General features: G+C 44.1%; 3 protein-coding genes across 6 annotated transcripts in view; 2 read left to right on the top strand and 1 right to left on the bottom strand.

Annotated features, from left to right (window-relative positions):
• PTPN12 (protein tyrosine phosphatase non-receptor type 12) overlaps window positions 1-5,376 on the top strand; it is a 64,106-nt gene extending 58,730 nt beyond the window's left edge. For 2 of the 4 annotated variants that reach the window (XM_077935768.1, XM_077935766.1), the window contains 5 exons: window positions 274-354; window positions 948-1,039; window positions 2,705-2,732; window positions 3,704-3,820; window positions 4,509-5,376. In XM_077935768.1, the coding sequence (XP_077791894.1) occupies window positions 274-354; window positions 948-1,039; window positions 2,705-2,732; window positions 3,704-3,820; window positions 4,509-4,570 (380 nt within the window). In that variant the 3' untranslated portion in view covers window positions 4,571-5,376. The remainder of the gene's footprint in view (window positions 1-273; window positions 355-947; window positions 1,040-2,704; window positions 2,733-3,703; window positions 3,821-4,508) is intronic. The other 2 variants (XM_077935765.1, XM_077935767.1) reach the window with 2 other exon arrangements.
• A 6,690-nt stretch (window positions 5,377-12,066) lies between these two features.
• On the bottom strand, window positions 12,067-20,096 carry LOC144329130 (uncharacterized). Its single transcript, XM_077935764.1, has 2 exons — window positions 19,876-20,096; window positions 12,067-13,175 (listed from the first exon to the last, which is right to left on the bottom strand). Exon 2 carries the CDS (start codon window positions 13,164-13,166, stop codon window positions 12,492-12,494), a length of 675 nt encoding a protein of 224 aa, XP_077791890.1. The 5' UTR covers window positions 13,167-13,175; window positions 19,876-20,096; the 3' UTR covers window positions 12,067-12,491.
• RSBN1L (round spermatid basic protein 1 like) overlaps window positions 20,090-22,996 on the top strand; it is a 41,652-nt gene continuing 38,745 nt past the window's right edge. The window contains exon 1 of the mRNA XM_028745429.2: window positions 20,090-20,944. Within this exon, the coding sequence (XP_028601262.2) occupies window positions 20,287-20,944 (658 nt within the window). The 5' untranslated portion in view covers window positions 20,090-20,286. The remainder of the gene's footprint in view (window positions 20,945-22,996) is intronic.

Here is a 22,996-nt window from a genome sequence, read left to right as displayed (position 1 = left end):
CAGTTCCATGGCTTCCGCCTACTACAGGCATCTTGCCAAGTGAATTAATACATCAGACAAGGCATCTAAATACATTGTGGGCAGCCAGCCATTTTGTGGTTATTGTACAAAACACACTTGTACAAAGCCAGCAGGGCTATGCCCGACTGTGAAAAGTATATTCAGTTAAAACCTTTATTACAAATGATTTGATATTTTCTTTTGTCCCAGGCACTCTTTTACATAATGTATCTGTTTAAGTGTTAAGGCGTTTTCAATTTTTGGTGACTTTAGATGCTGGTGTTTCTGAAGACCCTTCTTCTCCTCCTTTACCAGAAAGAACTCCAGAATCTCTTGTGCTTGCAAGTGAGCAGAGTGAGTTTCATTGTACTGTGTTGGTTTCACAAGTCATGAATCAGACTTGTGCATTAAAGGAGCACTTTGGCCAAATAGCGATAGATATTGAGGTAACCAGAAGCTGGATAATGCATGTAGTGACAAACAAATAGATGTTCAGGTAATTTTAGTTTGCTGCATTATTGTTTTGGCTTATATAGTGGGCTTCCACTTACCCTGGTTACCTATGGTAAAAGGTTTCTGGCTGCTGCGTTGCATAGAAAGATACATGCACCCAACATAGTGCTGTGTTTATATAGGACTGTGCTCCTACAGCTGTATTATTCTCCCTTTTAGTCAGTTACTGGCTTTGGGAAGGCTAGATTGGGAAACATCAATATACAAGGGGCTATTTAACTAATTTTTACTTGGTAGACCCACTGAATTTAATTTCAGTGGGTTTACTGAGAAAAATTCACTGACTACCATTTTCAATCCCCATATTGTAATGTTGTGTATTTTAAAAATACTGTAACTACCAATCTTGCTTAACCGTTAAGCTTTTATTGTTTTATTGAATTTGTACATCAGCATGTCTACTGAATAATGTATTTTAAAATTGGTTTTCATAGTCACAACTTCCCCCAAAGCTGTTATCCTTCCACGATCTGCTGAGTGGAGTTTCTCGCAAGACCAGAAACCTTCTGATCAACCAAAATGTACAGTAAGTATGGGATATTAGCTTTGGGAATATGCTTCAGGGATGTACAACAGCCATGTGCAGCTTCTGGTCTCCAGGCCTAATTAGCCCTACGGGGTCTCCCCATTTCTCCATTGAGGTTGCTTTGGGCAGGCCATGCCCAGCTGTCACTCACCCGACATCCTATGATATCAGGAATGAGATGGATAAACTGTGGGTGCAAAGGAATGACCATAAGCTCCAACTAGGAGCTCCAGAGTATATCCAATTCTTGTCTGAAAGGATCACAGCTTGCATTTGGCACCAGGTCACAAAGGGACAACTGGGAGCACAATTTAAGCAGTGTTTTCCAATGGCTTCTTTCCCATACTTGATAACAGGGTGGTCCCTGGAGGCTACCTTTGGTTCTGGCCCTCTGACTGAAAGTGGTTCCCAGTCCCTGGGATACACCCTTTGAGGGCAAAATAAGTGTCTGCTTGTTTACTCCTTTTTCTGGTAGCTCCCCAAAGTATCACTTGACTTTTGATTTCAATCCAAATGATTTCATAAAATCTTTACCCTCCCCTCATCCAAATTGTTTGTGCTAGCTTAAGAAGTTTAGCCCACTGAAGGAATAGCTGCCTCCCATGTAAACCTAATAGGTCTCAGTACATCAGCTGCACTCTAGAGCTTCTGCTGGGGGTACTATTTAGGAAGAAAGTAAGATTAGCGTGGAGGGTGGGGTGGGAGTTTCTTGTCTTCCCCCATATTTAGAATTTGCTAACCAGAAGGGTCACCTGAGCCCAGCGTGGAAGATTTTCTGTGCAACCTCTTTAGGAAAGCAACTGATATTTTACTGTGTGTGCATGTGGAAACTCTGGCATGTATGGTTGTCTTGTTTTATTTTTAGCAGAAAATGTCATTATGGGTTGAATGTTTTCCATGGAGTTATCATACTATATTGTAATTTAAGCCCCTAGAGTATGTTGAAAGAGAGGGGAAGCTGTGATAAATAGGGATGTGTGGGTTAAGCCATAAACAGTTGCTACCTTGTTTTTTTTACTTTAAAACTTGAACAAATCCCTAAGAATAATGAAGTATTAAATCAGAGCTTCATTGTGCATGTTTGTGTGTAAAATACTCTCTCTCACACACACACTTATATATCAATGACAAGGTTGGGAACTGGTCCTCCAGTTTCTATTGAATGCCAGATACTGTCATCCCTGACTGATGGAAATGCTGGTTGTAGCTGCTGGAGTTGGAACTCCAGTAGCTTTCGTCATATGCCACGCTTCTTTGTGTGGTATATAGACTTACTGGCATCTGAAGAACACCACTCTTTTGAAACTGCCTATGGTTGCAGTGGCAGAAATGCCAAAAGAATGATCAGCCTTTACTTTTCTCAGGATTTCATTGTGCAGAAACATTTTTTAAAAGTTGATACTTCCAATTGAACATAGGCATCTAGCATATGAATATGATGGCCAGGTGAAAAAGTAGCCAGCATTCCTGAATCTTTAATATATGCATAAAAGGAACTTTCCTTTTCATACAACTGTTAAAGTTGTAGGAGCTATGTTCTCTTTTTTCATCTAGGCATTTTATGTGTGAATGGAAATATTAGAGAATGTGATTTTTTTAAAAAAATCATTATCTGAATCAGTAAAATACTTTTGAACCAACTTAAAAACATTTTATTGTTAACAGGGATTGAAAATGGCGACTACACAGCCTGGTAAGCAATTCATTTTTTAACTTTAAAAGGGACGGGATGTTTTGTTAATGAAATGAGATGCTGAGCTACTGAAATATGCTGCTACTTGGCTGCAATAGGTGGATTTCTCTCACCCTAGATGCATCTAGAAAGTCATTCCACTTATGTATGGGGAAAGCAAAATAGCATTCTGATTGTAACATCTTAGGCCTTATGGGGCTGCTGCTCTGAGACTGGATGTAAGGGGACTGTTGCTTGAAAGGGGGAGCTGAATAATCCTGTGTGTGAGCAGAACAGGTTTTCATACTCATTCACCTCTTGACCAGTATTTTTGTTTATAAATAGCAGCTGTCCTTGTGAAGGTTGTTTAAGCTAGGTCAGAATACAGGAGAGTAGCTTCTGACCAAACACTGGTTAATTAACAGTTCCTGAAGTAGGATGCCAGTATTCTGAAAAAAATTCTGTTCCAAGTAATGAGGCTTTGACAGATGAATGCCTTGATCTAGAAGCTTCATGTGCACAATCCCTCTCAGTGCAACTGCTTCCCATTTCATCGCAATCAGTCAGGTTTTTATTGTTTGTAGCCAATCGCCATTACAATGCAGCTCACAAATGGACAAGGCAATCCAGCATATAAATTACATCACAATATTGATAGCTCCACTTAAACATGCCATTGCAGAAAATGAGACACCCTTCCTTGCATTACTCAGAATATTTTTTTATTTGTCTTCCAACGTGTGAGACTTTGACGTGCTAGTCTTGAAGCCAGAATTATGCCTTTTAACATGGATGTAACTTTAAGGAACAAATTATTTCAGTTATCAAGGCAATATCTACAAAGTTGTTTTTAGTGTTATAATACTAGGCCTTTGGAAACACTCTAACCCATACTTAGGACAAAACTGGATATTAACAAATTATTTTTTATAACTGAATACTTAGAATTGCAAATATGGTTATGCGTCAGTGAATTTCTTTTTCCTCCCCAGATCATCCTGAGATAGCAGACAAATCACAGATTGATACTATACCTCAGCTTCCTCTTTCCAGTCCTGTTACTAAAAGAGGTCCAACACCAGAAGTTCCAGTTGAGACTACAGAAATTGGTAAATGGTGGCTTTTCATTGATCTGTACATAACTCTTGTAGGGTGGCTTTTGAAAATACATGATGTACATGATTTGACCAATGGTTAATGTATCAGGAGGAAACAGTTTATTTCTTGGTAGCCACAAAATCTCTTTTGTAACAGCTAAAGGTTTAATTCATTGTGGATAAGCAGCAATAATTGTGGAAATTGCAGCACATAGTTGAGATGTCAAACTAGGATAAAACTTTGTTAGGCTAGTGACACTAAAATGTTACACAAGGTCTAAGATATATGGGCCTAATTTAGCACCATTAATCTGGATGAGGTTCAGCAGGAAAGATTACTTTAAATGCAGTCAGTAATTGTGAAAATTGCTTCAGTTTGTGAGTAAGCTGAGCATGTAAGAAGTATTTCAGACTCTTAATTTTTACAATTTATTATTCCCACGGGTTGTGATAGTTGCTTTATGAACATGCCTGCTTGTTTTGTCCTTTTCCCATTTCTTTGGCTCTTTTGGGCGAGGTGCTTGAAGCATAATGAACACTTGAAGAATAGCCCCTTAGATTGAGAACTTGTTTCAAAACAGCAGAGTCCTATCTTTTATATGTTTTCCTATATTGGCTTTTCATTAGTAATATGTCTTTTCTTTTGCTACATTCCTTTTTTTCAACTTATCACAGTTCTTTTCCCCTTTCCCTTTTTTAGGTTTTGGTAACCGTTGTGGAAAACCAAGAGGACCGAGAGAACCACCTTCAGAATGGACATGATGCAAGAACAAATGGACATTTTTAAATTATACTGGAATATTCCAAGTGCCACTGAACTCGATCAATAAATAGTATTCCACTTTTTATTTTTTGGGACTAACACAGTGTACATGCAACTACACAATGGTACACTCTTCTATACATCCACACAAACATTAAGCATTCACAAGAGTGTTTTCTAGTATTGTAATCTAACTTTGCTGGGGCCATCAATCTGCCTTACTACATTTAGGAGAAAGTATTACATATGGTTTATTTTGTTACTTCAAGTATTATTGCCTTAATGTCTTTTAACCTGTTACACACTGTTTATAGACATGTTAATATGGTGAAACTTTTGACAAATTGAGTTTATGGACTTTTTTGCTAACGTTTGATTACCATGTACACTTTATTTTGTATATGTACAGGGCAAGCAGGTATATAATTTGATAAAGCTGCAATCATAAAGTATTAACAGAAGGTGTAAGAAATCTCTGCATGACCTAATTTTTTTGTGTACCTTGTAAATTATTTGCCCTAATGTTTTAGTAAATAGTTTTCATTAAAAAAAAAAAGTTGGGCGCACATCCACAATTACAGGATAGCAGAGATGAAGATTGTAATACATTTTGTAAATTGTAAGCAAAAGGTTATTTTTATATTATATACAGTTTCACTGTCAGTCATAATTTGTCCTGGTTTTCATCTAGTCATGGAGTCCATAAGTGCCTTGAAAATATCAGATTTTAGCATGAATATGTTCACTGATTGAGATCAGCATACCAACTTATTTGAACTGCCAGTAAAAAAAGAGAACACTTCAACTCACTCTAGTTATCATTTGTAATATATCTGCTAAGAATATGTAGAATCAGCTTCTAAAAAGAAAGCATTTAAGAGTGTATATTTATTTTACAAGCTCTTCAGAGCCACACTGGTAAGAGATCATTGAGACAACTTCAATGTACCAATGAGATTCGCTCTTACCCTTCACCCCCCTTCACATGATGTATGTGTAAAACTCCTGTAGTCAGGTAGGAGAGCCTAAAAGAATGCCAATATATTTCACGTCTGGCAACCAATGTGCCCCTTGGGTTTCAGATAGTACATGGGTAGAAGAGCCTAAAAAGCCTAAGACACACATTTTCCACAGCCCTCCAGTGGCTCAGTTACCAGAAGTAATGTATTTAGTGTTAACTTTGAATTGTATACTTGATTCTGACCAAATTAACCACCTGAAGCAAATTATACAGCAGGATGACCCCAATATGACCATGTACTATCTGAAACCACAAGGGCACATTAGTTGCCAGATGTGGATTTTTTTTCCAGCTCTTCTACTCCACTATTGAAAATATAGATTCAAGATTTATTCTCATAAGGATCCACTACACCTATGTGTTTGTTTCTGTATTAGAGAATATTTCAATTAAATAACTCATTTCTTTACTGGTGTTTCACAGATATCATGCACAGGGCAGCAGTTGAGGGGGGAGCCTAATGATGCTCTACAGATATGATAGTGTTAAAATATGAGTTTATGCTTTCATTTTTTCCATATAAAAGTCCTGCCAAACTAACACACACAGAAACAGGATTAGTCTTTTGAGTTCAGTAAGGCACTTCATACTGTGTAAGAACTTCAGATTAAAATTAATATTGGTCTTTCCCATCAATTCTTGGGTGTTAAAATGCCCCCGTCAGGGTCTGAAGGTAACAGTGTGGCACTTGATCTAGTCCAGGAGTGGTTGCTAACAAATTTCAAAGGAATGAATAATGAACCAGAGGACTACAAACACGCCTGTTACAGCATGCACCCCTTTCTCCAAGAGGCTTGAGGGGAAATTGTTCCTGACTTTCAGTGGTGTCAAGACACTATTTCTCCCCATACAAGTGGAATCGTCGCAATGACAATGGTCAAAAATTTTAATTGACTACACAGGTCAGGCCAAATGTGTGGAACTCCTTATTTGCTTGGGGAAATTGTTTAAACTGGCCTGAAGCCTACTAATCCCAATTCATTATTTTTATGCCGCCCATGTGACTGGGTTGCCCCAGCCACTCTGGGTGGCTTCCAACAAATTAAAGCATCAAACATTAAAAAATTCCACATATAGGGCTGCCTTTGGTTGTCTTCTAAAAGTCAGATAGTTCTTTATTTCCTTGAGATCTGACAGAATGGCATTCCACAGGACGGGCACAACCGCCCTTTGTTTGGGCAAAATGATTTTTGGAAGGTAGGAGAGAAGACAAATTTGACTGTAGCAGTAGAGGCCCCTTTGTGACTATGGCTCTATTTATGCCTGCAGATGGTCTTTGGTCAGAAAGGTTTGCTGAAATTCAGGTGTATTACTTATGATTTTAGTAGCAAAGCAACCTTATAAGGCACTCACAGGAAATAAAAACAGAATCAGATTTTTCCCCAGGGAACAAGTTTTATTGAGAATGTGAAACAAAAAGCAATTCACAATTTAACTACTGAAGGCTGTTCCACAAAATAGAATTCATTATAATAAAAGCAAGGGATGGTGAAGGGATGAGTTGTGAGATGTGTGAGGCCAAGGAGGCATTCGGGGAGAAAGGCAGAGAAATGAGATGGTAATTGGAAAGTGGGTGAGTAAACTATTAAAAGGGGGAGCAACGTATCTTTTCTTTATACAGTGGTACCTCGGTTTATGAACTTAATCCATTCTGGAAGTCCGTTCTTAAACTGAGGCATGCTTTCTCTAATGAGGCTTCCTGCTGCCGGTGCCCTTCCACTGTTAAGCTTCCGTTTGTAGACCGAGGTAAAGTTCGCTAACCGGAACACTACTTCTGGTTTTGCGGAGTTCTTATACCGAATAGTTCGTAAACAGGGCTGTTTGTAAACTGAGGTATCACTGTAGTCTGAAAACAATGCCAAATGGAGCCAGGAGTAAGAGTTCTTCCAAAAGACGGCAGGATTTCCTTTGCCACAGCAAGACTCAAGGGGCAATGATGGCTTGAGTGGTTACAGACATTGGTGCCAAAACCAGGGAGCTAATCAGGCTGAGTTCCCAGTGAGATCGTGTTTGAGTTCAAAGAGTCTAAGAGAATTATAGTATTTGAAAAATGACCAGTGGCAAATGAAGAAAAGACTCCAGCAAATAACTGGAAGGATTGACTGGTTTTTTGGGTGCTTTTTTAAAAAAACAACAACAAACACATCAAAAGTTGAATGTTGACTATAAGTGGGTGTACTGCAGTAGTAATTAGATGGTCACACGAGAATTCAGGGATCAGTAGTCAACTGCTAAGTGATGTCTTGAGTGGAACTGGGAAGTGGAGGTTAGGCTTTCATAAATCCAAGTCCTCAGACTAGCACTGCCAGAGAGCTGGGCCCTTTTCTTTTCTACTGAGCAGTTTTTTCCAACCTGAAACCATGCTGATGTTTTAGACTACAAATCCATCAGCCTTGGCCAGCAAGAGTGCAAATTGTGTCTGAAGCATTTGGAGGACACCATTTTGGGGGGGGGTACGATATCCTTAGTACATGAAGTGTTTTCACAATGTGCCAAAACTGCATCACTTTTGGTACATATCTTCTGGGAGATGGCTGTTTCAAAGACTGGGTGCCACAACAGAAAAGGTCCTCTTCCATGTTGTTGTAAGGTGAAATTCCACAGGAGTTTCTGCAGAGGATCTTTATACACTAGTAAGATAAGTGCAGGAGATCCTGAGGTAACCAGATCCTAAGATAATGCCCTAATTCCTGAGTTAAATGTTAGGGTTTAGGGAAATGTTCAGGATGTATGTGTGCAACTGAAGGAACTATGAGGTGATGGGTTGATAAGGGACTGCAAGTTGTGGCAGGTGGGTGGGGTTGGCAAACCAAGCAAGCAGGGGTGGTATCCCCTCATACATAACATTGTAAGAATATAATCCCACAGCAGTTTGTGTGCTTGCTGATTGGTGGTACTGCAAACTGCACCATGACAACACACTAGCCCAAGAACTGCTGTGCTGTCAGGGCAGCATCCAAGACCAAGGAGGAAGGAGATGGGTGACCCAGGCCAGTAGTGGGTGGGTGTCCCCAGAAGTGGGCAGGCATCCTGAGTGAGCAGCCAGTTCGGACAAGCCAGCCACTGGATTTACAGTGGTGGTGGCATGAGATGAAGGTGACCCACACCGAGCCTTTCAACCAGTGATTTCCAAGGCTGAAAGGATCAGTATGGTGCATACTTTGCAAGCATTTCTATGTTCCCCGTCGCTGCCATAGATGATAGGGGAGGGGCAGCAGAGGGGGAAAGTTCCACTTCACCTCCCGCCCTCCACCCAATGCTGCTGCCACCACCATGGCTGCTAGGGAGGGAAAGGGGAGATAAGCCTGCTGTTTAAAATGACAGTAGCAGCTGTGACTGGGAGGTCTGCTGAGATGATAGTAGTAACAGCCCACCCATCTATCTGGCTGGGTTGCCCCTGCCACTCTGTGTGGTTTCCAACACATATAAAAACATAATATAACATTGAACATTAAAAACTTCCTGTTACAGGGCTACCTTCAGATGCCTGCTAAAAGGTGTGTAGTTGTATAAAGAGAGGAGGTATAAAGGGGTTGGGTGTGGCAGGCCGGTGGGGTGGACAAGTGGGTGGGGTGGTAGCTCCTACTATAAAAGGGGGGGAAAGTGATCTGCCAACCACTACACGCTGCTGCTACCCTTTGGCACCAACAGTGATCTGTTTGGGGAATATTTCAGTTTAGTTTGGGGTTTAGTAATTCTATCCCTGAGCAAAGAATTTCATATTTCATGAAAGGAAATGTAATTAAGCACAAACTTACATTTTGGAGGGAAATGTTGAAGGTAAGAAACTGTGCTACCTCAATATCAACTATAAAAATCATTCAATCATAGCCTGGATTTTTTTAAAGCCACTAAAATGAGCTGTAATAATTTGTCAAAATAATTCCACAAAATATCTAGGGATTCTTATAAAAAACAACTTATTTCAAAACTATCCTCTGTAGCTAAGGTTTCTTAATGCCAAGTTTTTTGAACTGAAATGCATAGGTGCATGTATGACTCCACCAATGGTCATCTCAGGCCATTATAAATATATTGATAGAAAATAAAATAATTGGTATGGATTTTTAAAATGCCATTTTAATGTTCTAGTCCCATCAAATGTAATACAGAAAGTATAAATAACATTAGTCTTGACCTTATCTCAAAATGTATACCAAAAAAGGACAAAAAAAATTACAACCCATTTCTGTGACTTTTAGATCTTAAAGAGGGACAAATGAGAAAAATCTTAGGTTATGGAGGAAGAACAAATCTGTAGTCCATGCAGTTGCAGTGAATGTTATTTTCTAGGTCAATTAGCAAGGAGTTTGCTTGTTTTCTTTTAAACAACATGCCAAACTTTTTTCTTTCATTTTCAAATTCTGCCTTTGTGAACAAGCAATGCAAAATTTGCAGTGTTTTGTCACCAAGTGAAGTCATTAGCTCTAGAGGCAAATGCACTGTGCATTTTCTCATTATTGGTTCCCATAAGTTGAGATGGATGTGATGTACAGTATCTATAAATACGTTCATCCACATGTTCTTCATTCTTTGCCTGCAGCACCTCCATTTTTTTCCTAGCTATCTCATAAATTTACATTAGACAGCTTACACTGTAATGCGATTGACGTCAGGAAACGGCCAGTTTGCCTTATCCGTGTGACAACAGTGAAAAAGTATAGAATAAACTCAAGACGATATATTCTTCATTCTCTGGATCCTACCTATAATTGCTATGCCCGCTCCCAGTGGCTGCATCCTAACATGTAATGCTGTGACATGGGACAATACATCTCGCCTCCCACTGCCCTTGCACATCCTTCATCCTATCTCAAATATTTTCCAATCTTAGCTATGGTAAGTGAAAACAAGCAACCTTTGTAAACTATTTTTTGTGATTAACCACAGCTCATCCAGACTCAGTCAACTCAGCATCCTGCAGTAATCCAAAATGGAACCAAGAGCTTACAAATTCTCCACAGGTGCACAGGCTCAGGGAGGGAGAGGGGAGAAAAGAAGGCAGGTACATGCCCAGGAAGAGCTAGGCTTGTTTTTGTAACTCTGAGGAATTGTTGCAGCTGAATCAACCTGTTCTTGGAAACTTGTTCATCAAGTTCACTCTATTATATAGGATGCTGTATCCCTAGCCTACTCACACCTCCAAGTTTGCACTATAAATTCTTAAAACAGTATTAATCAGAAATTCTACCTCATTTATTGTAAATTCTCAAACTGAGAAGTCTCTCATGAGTCACATTAAAGCACCTTAAACCTGCAACATTTAATAGACAAGCCAAAAGAGGGGGCAAAATGAATGATATACCGTATTTTGCGCCCCCATAAGACGCTCCGGCCCATAGGACGCACCTAGTTTTTTGGGGGGGAAATAAAGAAAAAAAAATTTATTTCCCCCCCAGGTGCGGGGCTGGAAGAACCAGGTTGGGGAACAGTGGGAAGGCACGCTCTGCCTCCCCGCTGTCCCCCAAGCTTGTGGGGCTGGCGATGGGGAGAAGTGCGCTGATCCCGGGACTGCAGGCAGCTCTGCGCGGCCATTGGGAGCGGGGCTTCGCGGATGGCAGCTCTGCGTGGCCATCCGAAGCGGGGCGGGGCTTCGCGCCTGGCTCCCGGTGGCCGCGTAGAGCTGCGCTGATCCCGGGACTGCAGGCAGCTCTGCGCGGCCATCCGCAGCGGGGCGGGGCTTCGCACCTGGCTCCCGGTGGCCGCGTAGAGCAGCGCTGATCCTGGGACTGCAGGCAGCTCTGCGTGGCCATCCAGAGCGGGGCGGGACTTCGCGCCCCGCTCCCGATGGCTGCGCAGAGCTGCGCTGATCCCAGGACTGCAGGCAGCTCTGTGCGGCCATCGGGAGCGGGGCGGGGCTTCGCGCCCAGCTCCCGGTGGCCGCGCAGAGCTGCGCTGATCCCGGGACTGCAGGCAGCTCTGCGCGGCCATCCGGAGCGGGGCGGGACTTCGCGCCCCGCTCCCGATGGCTGCGCAGAGCTGCGCTGATCCCAGGACTGCAGGCAGCTCTGTGCGGCCATCGGGAGCGGGGCGGGGCTTCGCGCCCGGCTCCCGGTGGCCGCGCAGAGCTGCGCTGATCCCGGGACTGCAGGCAGCTCTGCGCGGCCATCCGGAGCGGGGCGGGACTTCGCGCCCCGCTCCCGATGGCCGCGCAGAGCTGTGTTGATCCCGGGACTGCAGGCAGCTCTGCGTGACCATCGGGAGCAGGGCGGGACTTCGCACCCGGCTCCCGGTGGCCACGCAGAGCTGCACTGATCCCGGGACTGCAGGCAGCTCTGCGCAACCCTCGGAGCCGGTCTCCCGAGGGTTGCGCAGAGCTTCCTGAAGCCTGGAGAGCGAGAGGGGTTGGTGCGCACTGACCCCTCTCACTCTCCAGGCTTCAGCGAAAGCCTGCATTCGCCCCATAGGACGCACACACATTTCCCCTTCATTTTTGGAGGGGAAAAAGTGCGTCCTATAGGGCGAAAAATACGGTATTACTTACAGTATTTATTTTAAAACAAATAGAAAATGATTGCTTTCAAATGCTTTAACTATCCCTTGGCAACAATTTTTTACTTTTTGAATGTTGTCTAGATTTCTACAACTGATTTATGGTATTTTTGCACTGCTGAATCAGGAAATGGCATCCGTTTCTCTCCATCAGGTCAGGTTTTTGTGCTATGTTGATGTGAAAAAAATCAGATCTTGTGACAAAATCGATTACATTTTTGTGGCATTATCAGCTGATTTTTGTCAACACATATTATCCTAAATATGTTTTTAAGAGAAAAAAATGTTTTTTTCTGACAACATATATTGATTACCTGATAGAAACATTGATTACTGTAAACTGAATGGTGGGCATTGATAAAGGTAAGTACACGTAAATTGCATGTTGCTTCACCATTTTTCAAACTTCAGGGCTTGAACTTCAGTTTCTTGGAACTCCTGGAATGCTCAGCGGCAGGGAGGTGTCTCTTCAGAGTCTCTCTGTCAGAGAGGAGTTTTTCTTCCTTCAATCTGGATGCCAATAGTTTGGCAGAGTCCTTTGACAAGCTGAGGTCGCGAACTAGATCATTCAACTCCTTTTGGGAAAATGGATGTGGATCATCATCTTCAAGAACCACTTCTTCATGTCCTTCAACACTGGAGGCATCTTCGTCACTGATGTCAGGAAGTTCTCCGAAGATAGGCACTGGAATTTCATCACAATGAGCTACAGGACGACTTGCTGATTGAAGATCAGGATACTTGAGGCTGCTCCGGTTCTTTCTGTTGATCCCAGTCACATCAACAGCGCAGAAGTAGCAGTCAGTGACATGGTTTGTCGGCTCCCTCCAAACCACGGGAATTCCAAAGTTCAGACTCCTCTTGCCATTGGTCCACCCACGTAGAGTCTCGGTGCATGCCTTGCACACCATGTGTGGCGCCCAAGCTTTATCCTGGTCACCAAATTTAATACCAAAATAAGAATGGTAAGCACGCCTTATGAAACTTGTGACTGGCTTCCTATTAGGAGCAATGGTGTATTCTCCACATATGTAGCAGAACACATCGGGCTTATTTCTGCACGATCTTCTGGCTGAAGTCATCTCATTCACCTGCAAAACAAAAATAGGTGGAGTTTCCTATACTTCGTGGGGCGGCTGCCCCATTAACTTAGTTTTGATCCCCCAACTTTATGCTTTGCCGCACCAATTTATGGAAGATTTCAAGGTTTTATGACTTCAAGCTGATCCCTTTTCGACATAATCACCCAGAACTATCGGACCTGAATACTTCTTGTCATTAAAATAATCATTTCCAATCAAAACAATTATTCGACATGGCATTTTACCCCCACCAACTTCTTCTAAAATGCTCCACACAAGCGTACATGTGAACAAAAATGTAAAAAAACGACATGTGGCCATAGCTCAAAAACTTGACCTGATTGAGCAAAACCAATGTGGTTTTTGGATTCAGCACATCAGATTCGTCCTAAATCAGCTGAAAAAACGCAGAAAACAAATTTGTTGTTGACCAGTGATTGTTAAGCAAACTTAGAAGTTCAATTTACTTGATCATTAGGGTATGTGTAAGAGACAAGTTTAATTATAAAGAAACTAGACATTCCACTTTTTTCCTTGTTAAAAGAACAACAAAAAACACTGAGCCATTGGTCTGAAAAAGGTCAGACTAACCACCACTGGCAATCCCCACCCTAAGTTAACTACTAAGTATGTTGGACTTATCCCAAACAAATGAACAATTTGGTGATATGTGAGGACTGCTCCTTTAAATGTTTACCCAGAAATAAATCCCAAAGAGTTTAACGGGATTTATTGCTATGCTGCCTTATTTTCAAATGCAAATGTTTTTGTAGAACAGTACCACATAAAGCTCTGTGAAGTTGTGGAAGGCAATTTTTGCATTTCCTACATTGGATACAGTTGCCATCACAAAACCCACCAATTCAGCTAAGTTTGGCAAAGAGATATGAAGCCTAACAGATGTTCTGCCACTTTCAAAGTGTAGTCAAATTAGCAGCAAAAATCAGTTTAGCTGCCTGTTCTCTTGCCACTTTTATGCTAAACATGGGAGTCAGCTGAGTTTTACTCAGAGAGGAGCCATCAAAATTAATGAACCTAACTCATCATGTTCATTAATTTAAATATGTCTAGAAGACTACTACCCTTAGTCTTCTACTGTAAGCTTTTTAAAAATAACTATTTAGGGCAGAAATTAGTATAATTTAATCTTAACTGTTCCACTGTCCACTACTGTTCCAATGTGCAGTGAATAAGAACCTGTAGTCTAGCAACATTTGGAGGGCTGCAGGTTTCCCAACCTAAACACTACTGGTCCTGCAGGGTGAGAATGTCAAAAAACATTTTAAAGCTTTTAAACTGATTGCAAATACAAGTTTTGCTAGGCCTGCTATTTCCTTCTGTAAATCCCCCGCAAAACCACATATAAAGTTTAGCAGGCTTTACTGCTTCATGACACATTTGCAGCATCTCCACCCTTATTCTTTTTATATAAGTTTTATATAAGGAACTATGGAAACCATGAGGATACCACTTACCCAGAAATAGTTAGATGGTATTAATACCATAATTGTACTTGGGCAGGAAAATCTGAAATAGATTTATACACCCAATACAGATACCATACTTTCTGGACTAACCTGGAATATAACTATAATCTCTGCATTCTTTCAGCGACTGGGAGACATGACTGCAATTCACAGGAAAGATTTCTAGTAACCACTAGCCTGTTAAAAATATGACTATTGCAACAAGGCGGCAACATGGGGGAAATGTAGGAAAAATAGACTAAAGACCAATGATCTTATTCTTTGACTATTTTTTTAAAACTACTATTAGTGGATAGACTAATACCAATTGATGTAACTGAACCACTGACTAATTGAAGTAACTGATAAATATATAAACAAATATAAGAATGGTTCATTAAAGGAAGAACTGTAATGAGGGCCTTCTTGGTGGCTGCTCCCAGACTTTGGAACTCCTATTATTATTATTATTAATAAATTTTTATACCGCCCTATACCCTCTCAGGGTGGTTCACAGAACAAAATCAAAATATAACACCACAAAATATATAATCAAAATAAAAACAACCTAATAACCCCCCCCCAAAACCCCAAGTTTTAAAAGGGCTTAGGATTTGTCAATGAAATCAACCAAAGGCATGGTTAAAAAGGAAAGTTTTTTCCTGGTGCCTAAAGGTGTATTATGAAGGTGCCAGGCGAACTTCCCTGGGGAGAGCATTCCAGACATGGAACCACTGCAGAGAAGGCCCATTTTCCAAACCTCTCAAGGAGGCACGAAAAAGTGTTTCAGAAGTTGATCCCAGGGTTCATACGGAGAGAGGCAGTCCTTGAGGTATTGCAGTCCTGAGCCATTTGGCTTTATAGGTCAAAACCAGCACTTTGAATTGGGCCTGTAAACTAATTGGTAGCCAGTGCAGTCGGACCAGGATCAGTGTAATATGCTCAAACCGTCTTGCTCCAGTGAGCAACCTGGCCACTGAATTCTGCACTAGCTGAAGTTTCCAAACCGTCTTCAGAGGCAGCCCTACATATAACGAATTGCAGTAATCTAACCTTGAGGTTACCAGAGCATAGACAACAGTAGTTAGACTATCCTTATCAAGATATAGGTCTAAACCACTGAGCCTTGGGCTTGCTATCAAAAGGTTGGCGGTTCAAGTCCCCGCAACAGGGTGAGCTCCCATTGCTTGGTTCCAGCTCCTGCCAACCTAGCAGTTCAAAAGCACGCCAAAAGTGGAAGTAGATAAATAGGTACCACTCTGGCAGGAAGGTAAACAGTGTTTCCGTGTACTGCTCTGGTTTTGCCAGAAGCGGCTTAGTCATGCTGGCCCCATGACCCAGAAAAACTATCTGTGGACAAACGTCGGCTCCCTCAGCCTGTAAAGCGAGATGAGCGCCGCAACCCCAGAGTGGTTCGCGACTGGACTTAACTGCCAGAGGTCCCTTTACAAAAATAGGAGCTTAGATGGACCACCAGAGCCTCGAGTGACACCAAAGGATCCAGGTGTACTCCCAAGCTATGAACCTGCTCCTTCAGAGGAAGTGTAACCCCAGCAAGAGCAGGTGATCCCCTGCTTATCTGCTCTATGGAAACACCCACTAACAGTGCCTCAGTCTTATCTGGATTGAGCTTCAGTTTGTTGGCTCTCATCCAGTCCATTACTGAGGCAAGACACTGGCCCTGCACTTCCACTGCCTCACCTGCAAAGGAGAAACAGAGCTGAGTGCCATCAACATACTGCTGACAACATACTCCAAACCTCTGGATAACCCCACCCAGCAGTTTCATGTAGATGTTAAACAACGTAGGGGATAGGATTGATCCCTGTGGAACCCCACATTGAAGGTTCCGTGGGGCTGAAAAGCATTCCCTAAGCCAGTGTTTCCCAACCTTGGGCCTCCAGCTGTTTTTGGACTACAGCTCCCATCATCCCTAGCTAGCAAGACCAGTGGTCAGGGATGATGGGAATTGTAGTTCAAAAACAGCTGGAGGCCCAAGGTTGGGAAACACTGCCCTAAGCAACACCCTCTGGGAACGACCATCCATGTAGGATTGAAACCACTGCAAAGTGGTGTCACCCACCCCTAGTTTGGAGAGTCGCTCCAGAAGGATACCATGGTTGATGGTACTGAAAGCCGCTGAGAGGTCGAGAAGAATTAACAGGGATGTGTTTCCCTTGTCTCTCTCTCTTGACAGAGGTCATCATACAGGGTGACCACAGCAGATTCTGTGCCAAAACCGGGCCTAAACCCCAACTGAAATGGATCCAGAAAATCAATTTTTTCCAAAAGCACCTGGATCTGGTCTGCTTCCTAGAGAAGCTACACTGGCTCCCTCCTTGCTGATCTTCTGCCAGCAGGTGAAGACTTTCTTGCTTCTATAGGCTTTTCGGAATTGACTCCTTTTCATTAAATGGCTCGTGCCGTGCTGTTTTTATTGTAATGTTTTAAACAGGTGTTATATATGTATACAGTTATAATCCTATTAACGTTTAATTGTATTTTAAAGATTGACTTTTCTGTTTTTAGTGATTCTTGTTTTTATATGCAAGTTCCCTTGAGGTTCTTGAAGATGATGATGTTGATGAAGGTGAGGAGGATGCTATACATACTGTATATAAAAAAAATAATGACATGTTTAGCCCTGAATGTGGAAATAGCGTAAGATAGATTGGAGTGGGGCTTTTTTGAATGAATTTTTTTTTGGGAGGGGGGAGAGCCTAGCTTATATACCTGTTCCAAAATTTACAAGTTTTACACTAGACAAGAATGGCAAGAAATTATATCTAAGTTCATCTAGATAGAAAACAGTGAAAATAAATAACAGCAATTGTAGCCTGTAAGGAGGACTGAGAATCCCCATTTAGAAAAGTATTATGAAGCAGAAATTTTGACATGTGTAGTGCTTTGAGGAATACCAATAATATTAGGCCTATGCAGAAGCACAAGGTGCAAATGAGTATTTCATGGAATCAAAGAATTGCAGAATTGGAAGAGATCCACAGAGTCATCTAATCTTAACCCCCTGCTATACAAGAATCTCAATTAAAGCCTCCATGGCAAATGGCCATCCAATTTGGATTCATTTATCGGAGTCTTTGGGAAAATAGAATGGTAAGAGAGAAGGTGAATGGAAAGTGCTGGTTGTGTAACAAAACAAAAGGAGATTCATACATATATGGTGGAAATGATGGAAAGATAGATCATGAATACATCCGAGAGGCACTCATTAAAGATTTCCCCTGAAGTACTTCCCACAGACTAAGACAAACAAAACTGGGCAATTATTAGTCCTTCTCTACATTGCTATCAGCAAGAGCCACAAACTTCTCTCATTGCTTTATGCAGCTGTGGAGACCTTGTCTATAGAAGTCAGCAGTTTGCCTCAGAAGCCACGACTTGTTATCGTCTGGGAAAAGCTTGCCCTTCCAAAAATAACTTCATGGCCTCTCGATTTTGATGGCCTTCCGCAATTTCTGCAGCAGTGAAGTGTAGCATGTCCCAGTAGTTGTTATACCCTTTCCAGGAAATCTATCATCATTACTCCGCATTGGTCCCACACTGATCTTGACAAGAGTTATGCAGGGATCCTCCAAAACAGCCACCTCCACCTGCTGGATGGTGTCTTCATCAATGACGGACTGTGGTTGCCCAGGAATGGGAGCTGTTTCCACTGAAGTCTGGCCACACTTGAACTGACGATGCCAGTGCTTGACTACGTCATACGATGGGGCATCCTCCCCATAAGTCCCTTTCATCTCATCAAACGTCTCCTGTGATGTGTGCCCTTTCAAGTACAGGAACCTGACGCTACTCCACATTAGCATTTGTAGCACAGAAACTGTTAGGAGTTCAGAGCTACAAATTACCACATTACCTATGGAGAGGTGTATACATGTATACACATGCAATTTAATCCTCCTACGATAACTGGAAGTGGGTCAAGGGAAATCTTTAATGAGCGACACTTGTACATAGAAACTTTATTTGCACTAGCCACTATCCAGAGCAAGAAAGCTAGATTATTTTGAGGTATGGCAATAAGTTATATTTAAGCATTATTTAATAATGGTCCCCCAAGTATATTTGATCTTAAGAATATTTGATCTTATTCTTAACTTTTAAAATAGCATTTGTGTAGGAAGAACTTCAGGTTTTTTTTTGAGTTTTAAAAGCGTTCACACACACAAATACATAATTATGCATACTGTAACTGTACACCAGCATTATAAGGAGGAAAAATGATTTCCGCTTGAGGTGGGCACAGGGCAAGAATATATCACCTCATCAACTATTTAACCAGAGTTATTGCAAGAACAGAGGGAGGCAATTAATCCACTTTTAACTATCTTCAGTCTATGGCTGCTGCACAAAATTTACAACATAAACTTCTGCATGTTTACTCAAAAGCATAGCCCACGGTGTTCAACAGAGTTTGTCTCCAGGCAAGTGTCCTTGCTGGTAGCCCTGCAGTGGAAACCTCTGCCCATCTCACCTGCCCCCTTCCTCTTCAGCATCAGTCCCTCTCCCACCTCCCTGCCAGGCATAGGCTGACACTGCCTTCCTCACAGAGTCCTTGTGCTATTGGACTACAACCCCCATCCCTGCTTACCTACCCCTGGCTGGGGCACGTGGGAGTTGAAACCCCAACAAAATGCGGGAGACCGCGGGTCCCCCCCCCTCCTGCCTTGCAGGGCTGTTGTAAGGACCGCAGCCAGGCAGCGCGCATGAAACGCTTTAACCACCCGAAAGCATTATAAGTCAGGCCACCTCCTCAGAAACAAGTCCCCCGCCCTGAGTTTAGTAGGCCTTAACTGCAACCTACTGCTAAACAGCTCTCAAAAATAATGTACACACGCCTCTGTAAATCTCTGGAAAGAAAAACGTACTGTTCTCGGACGACGACGACACCGTAATGGTTTTTGTACACGGGCACCATCTTAGGAGGGGTAATTCTCTTGTGTGAGGGAGAGGGAAGGGAAGGGGGGGGGGAGGGAGAGATGCCTCTTCTAAGATGGCTGCCGCCCTCAGCGCCACACGCTCAGCCCTCAGAAGCCCCGTTTAAGAGACGAGAGCGCGGCCCGATTAAGCGCAAACGCCTGTTTTGGGCGGCCGAAAGTCGTCTGCTCTCGCCTGCAACCCTCGGCTGAACGTTACCCGTTTCTGAAGGGCAACGCGGGAAGAGCCGCGCTCCGCCGCCCGAGCAACGCAGCCGCTCAGCCGCCGCGGAGAGGAAATCTAACCCGCCGCAGAGATGGAAGACGCAGACGCCGCCTCCGCCGCCCTTTCCCAGGTGGCCGGTCGCCTCTCCAGCTTCGCCGCCGCCTCTCGCTGCCCCTAAACCACCTGAAGTAACGCGCGGAATCCGCGACAAGCTCCGACTCGCCCGGCCTCCCCTTTCTAACTGCGCCACTCGCGGCTGCAGCCGCCGCCGCCGCTGCTGTGGGAAAGCGACCAGCGGCCCGCGTTCAAACCCCGCTCGGCGATTGGCGGCTTTCTTTGTCCGTCCAATCGTGGCGCCGCTTCCATTGGGAGGGGAGAGTGGCGCTCGCGGGCCGTGAGCCCGCCCCCCTCTCTCTCTCCCCTCCTCCCTCTACCGCCCGGGCTCTCTCAAGCGACGAGCGCCGTGAGGTAAATACAAGCAGCATCTCAAAATGGCGGCGCCACCGAGTCCCGGACGAGGCGCGGTGGTAGCGCCGCAGCCGGAGCCCTTCTCCTCGAACTTGGCGGCAGAGAGCAGGGCCTCTCCGCGCGGCTTCCCGTCAGCTGCCAAGCGCCTGAAGGGAGCAGAAGAGCGGACGCTCAAGGGGCCTAAGCGCGTTAACGGCGAGGGCGGCGGCAGTAATAGGCAGCAGCAACAGCCTCCGCCGCCGCCGCCGCACATACCAGGGGCGCCAACCCCGGTCGGACACGGAAGCCCCGCCGTGTGGAGTTTCACGGCGTTCTCTTCGGGCGGCGGCGGCGGCGGGAGCGCGGCGAGCGGCGGCGGGTCTTTCGTTTTCCCGCCTCAGCTGCCCCACAAGTTGCTGCTGCCGCCGCCTCCGCCGCCCTCCCACCGCTGCCTGGCCTCGGGCGCCGACGGAGGCGGCAGCAACAGCACCAGCGCCGGCGCCAGCAAGAGCAAGAGGCCCAAGGAAAAGCGGGACAAGGAGAAGAGGAAACTCGGGGCCCTGCCTGGGTCGTCCATGGTGGCGGCGGCGGCAGCAGGAGGCGGCGGCGGCCCGAGCGCGGCTGGCCGGGAGGAGAACGGCGACGTGAAAGCGCTGCTGCGGCAACAGCAGCACCGCCACCGCCACAGCCACCGCCAGGAAGGTGAGCGGAGGGTGACCCGGGGGGGTGCGGGGAAACGTCGAGAGCGGGGCGGGGAGGAGCGGCGGCGGCGGCGGCGGCGGCGGCTGGGAAACGGCCTACCCGCCGCGCCGACTCGGGGCTCCCCGGAAAGCAGCCGCGTTCAGGAGGGAGAAGGAGGAGGAGGAAATGGTTGCTCTCTTCAGCGAGTCTGACACCGGAATGGCTGACTCGGCGGCACATGGAACGAGCACGTTGGCTCGCTGCTTGGCCGCGTGTCTCCGGCGGGGGGTGGGTGCCCTTCGCCCTCCTGTCTTCTCGGGGCTACACCTGGGGGGGACTTGAGGCTGGTGGGCTCCGTCGGCGGGGGGGGGGGGGTCTGCCGTGCTGCTGCTGGTGGCGTGTACCTTTCGCAGGGAAAGCGGCCACGGCAACGCTGTCTGGCGGCTCCTGTCAAAAAGGGGGTGTGGAAACGGCCACTGCCGTGGGTGGAAGCTGCCAGAGGCCTTAGGTTTTCAGACCTATTAGGGAAATAAGGGTGCCTTGTAGCTGGCGGCAAAGAGTCAGGTGGGCATCTTAACAATGAAATGCCGTTTTATGGTTCAGATTAAATTTTGATTATAAGTATATACATTAATGTCTCATTGAAAGGCTGCATTTATTAAGTGGGCTAATATTGATAGCTCATGCCCTGTGATAGGCACGCCAAGCATATTACAGCAGTGTAAATTATTTGAATCTTCAAAATGATGTGCTGAGTTCAAAATGTTGTTTTTCATTTTAAAACTAGAAATGGCTGACTTGTATTTTGCAGCATATACGGTTTCAGCCATAATGCAGTCACCTAATGATTATGGAAACTGTAAAAGTGCTGTAAACTTGAGCGCAACTTCGCCTGCTTTTAAAATCCCAATGGGATGATCATATAAAAGCTGTTTGATATCCTATCTAATATCAATATGTCTTTGAGCTGGATAGGATGCAGCTAGCCCAGTTTTGTGCTAATTTATGGGGAAGTAAACCGCACTTGTTTCCAAACAGTTTAACTGTCTAACTGACCTTGCCCAGTTGCAGCATTATTAGACTCCACTTGGTACTGATGCAGCTGAGAAGTCTGGTTCTTTACTTCAGTATAGGGAACTTAGGCAGCTTGGCTAAATTTGTACAACTGAACCTGCATATGCTTGCGTAAATTTCAAGTGCAAAGAAATGGGGTGTGGTAGGATCAGTGTTAGTTGGCGGGATTAGCTCCTTGACTTGCACTTCTGGAAATCTGCAAGCCAATAACAAGAGTGATGTAAAGGGGGACCACCATAATTTAGCTTAAGAACAAAATGCATATTCTCTTCCATGCACGCAGCTGGCAAGAATACTAAATGCACCCCACAACCACACACAATTATTGCTTAATAGAATTGCAAATGGACAGACTGATACATTTGTTGCCAACAGGAGTTTAGTAGTATCCATCTTAGCTGGTGTATAGAAATGGACTCCTTTTTTCAGAAGTGCAGGCAACAGAATTTAACATGTTGGAACAGGGATGGGGAATGTTTGGCCTGCAGGACTCTCTGTCTGGCCCTCAGAACTCTCCCCAGACCACATCCTTTACTAACCCTGTTTTTTACTCCCAAGAGTTTTTTTGTGGCTGAAACATGCCATTTAGCTCTGATAATTTGCCTTGCTTGCCTGGGTGGAGAATAAAGAGGAGTGTGTGTAGAAACTAGCATACTATAGAAAGGCAAAAATTACATTTGTTGCTTTGCCCACTTTCACCTCAGCTACAGTGCATGTTGCTTGGAAGAGAAGTTTCCCCACCTCTGTCTTACTTAGCAAGCCTTAACTGTAGTGCTGCAGGGACTATGTATAGTTCCAGAACAGTGCTAAGTTGATATGGATACATTTTAGAGATGAATAGTTCGTGGTGGTTAACATTGCAAAGTTGCATTTTGCAGGTCACCCCGTTGATTCAAGAGGACAGTATTGATCTATGAAATTTCTGGATTACACCAAAAGGAGATTTACAGTGTTGAGTAAAAAATATTTACTCAGAAATAAGTCTCACTGAGTCTAGGG

This window comes from Podarcis muralis, chromosome 10, assembly GCF_964188315.1.
Source record: "Podarcis muralis chromosome 10, rPodMur119.hap1.1, whole genome shotgun sequence".
NCBI classification, from domain to species: domain Eukaryota; kingdom Metazoa; phylum Chordata; class Lepidosauria; order Squamata; family Lacertidae; genus Podarcis; species Podarcis muralis.
Note: the sequence above shows the minus strand (reverse complement) of the source record. Positions and strands in the feature narration are given on the sequence as shown.

Bases quoted from the DNA above. Each gene is read 5' to 3' on its own strand.
- LOC144329130 (XM_077935764.1), bottom strand. From the start codon at position 13,166: ATGACTTCAGCCAGAAGATCGTGCAGAAATAAGCCCGATGTGTTCTGC.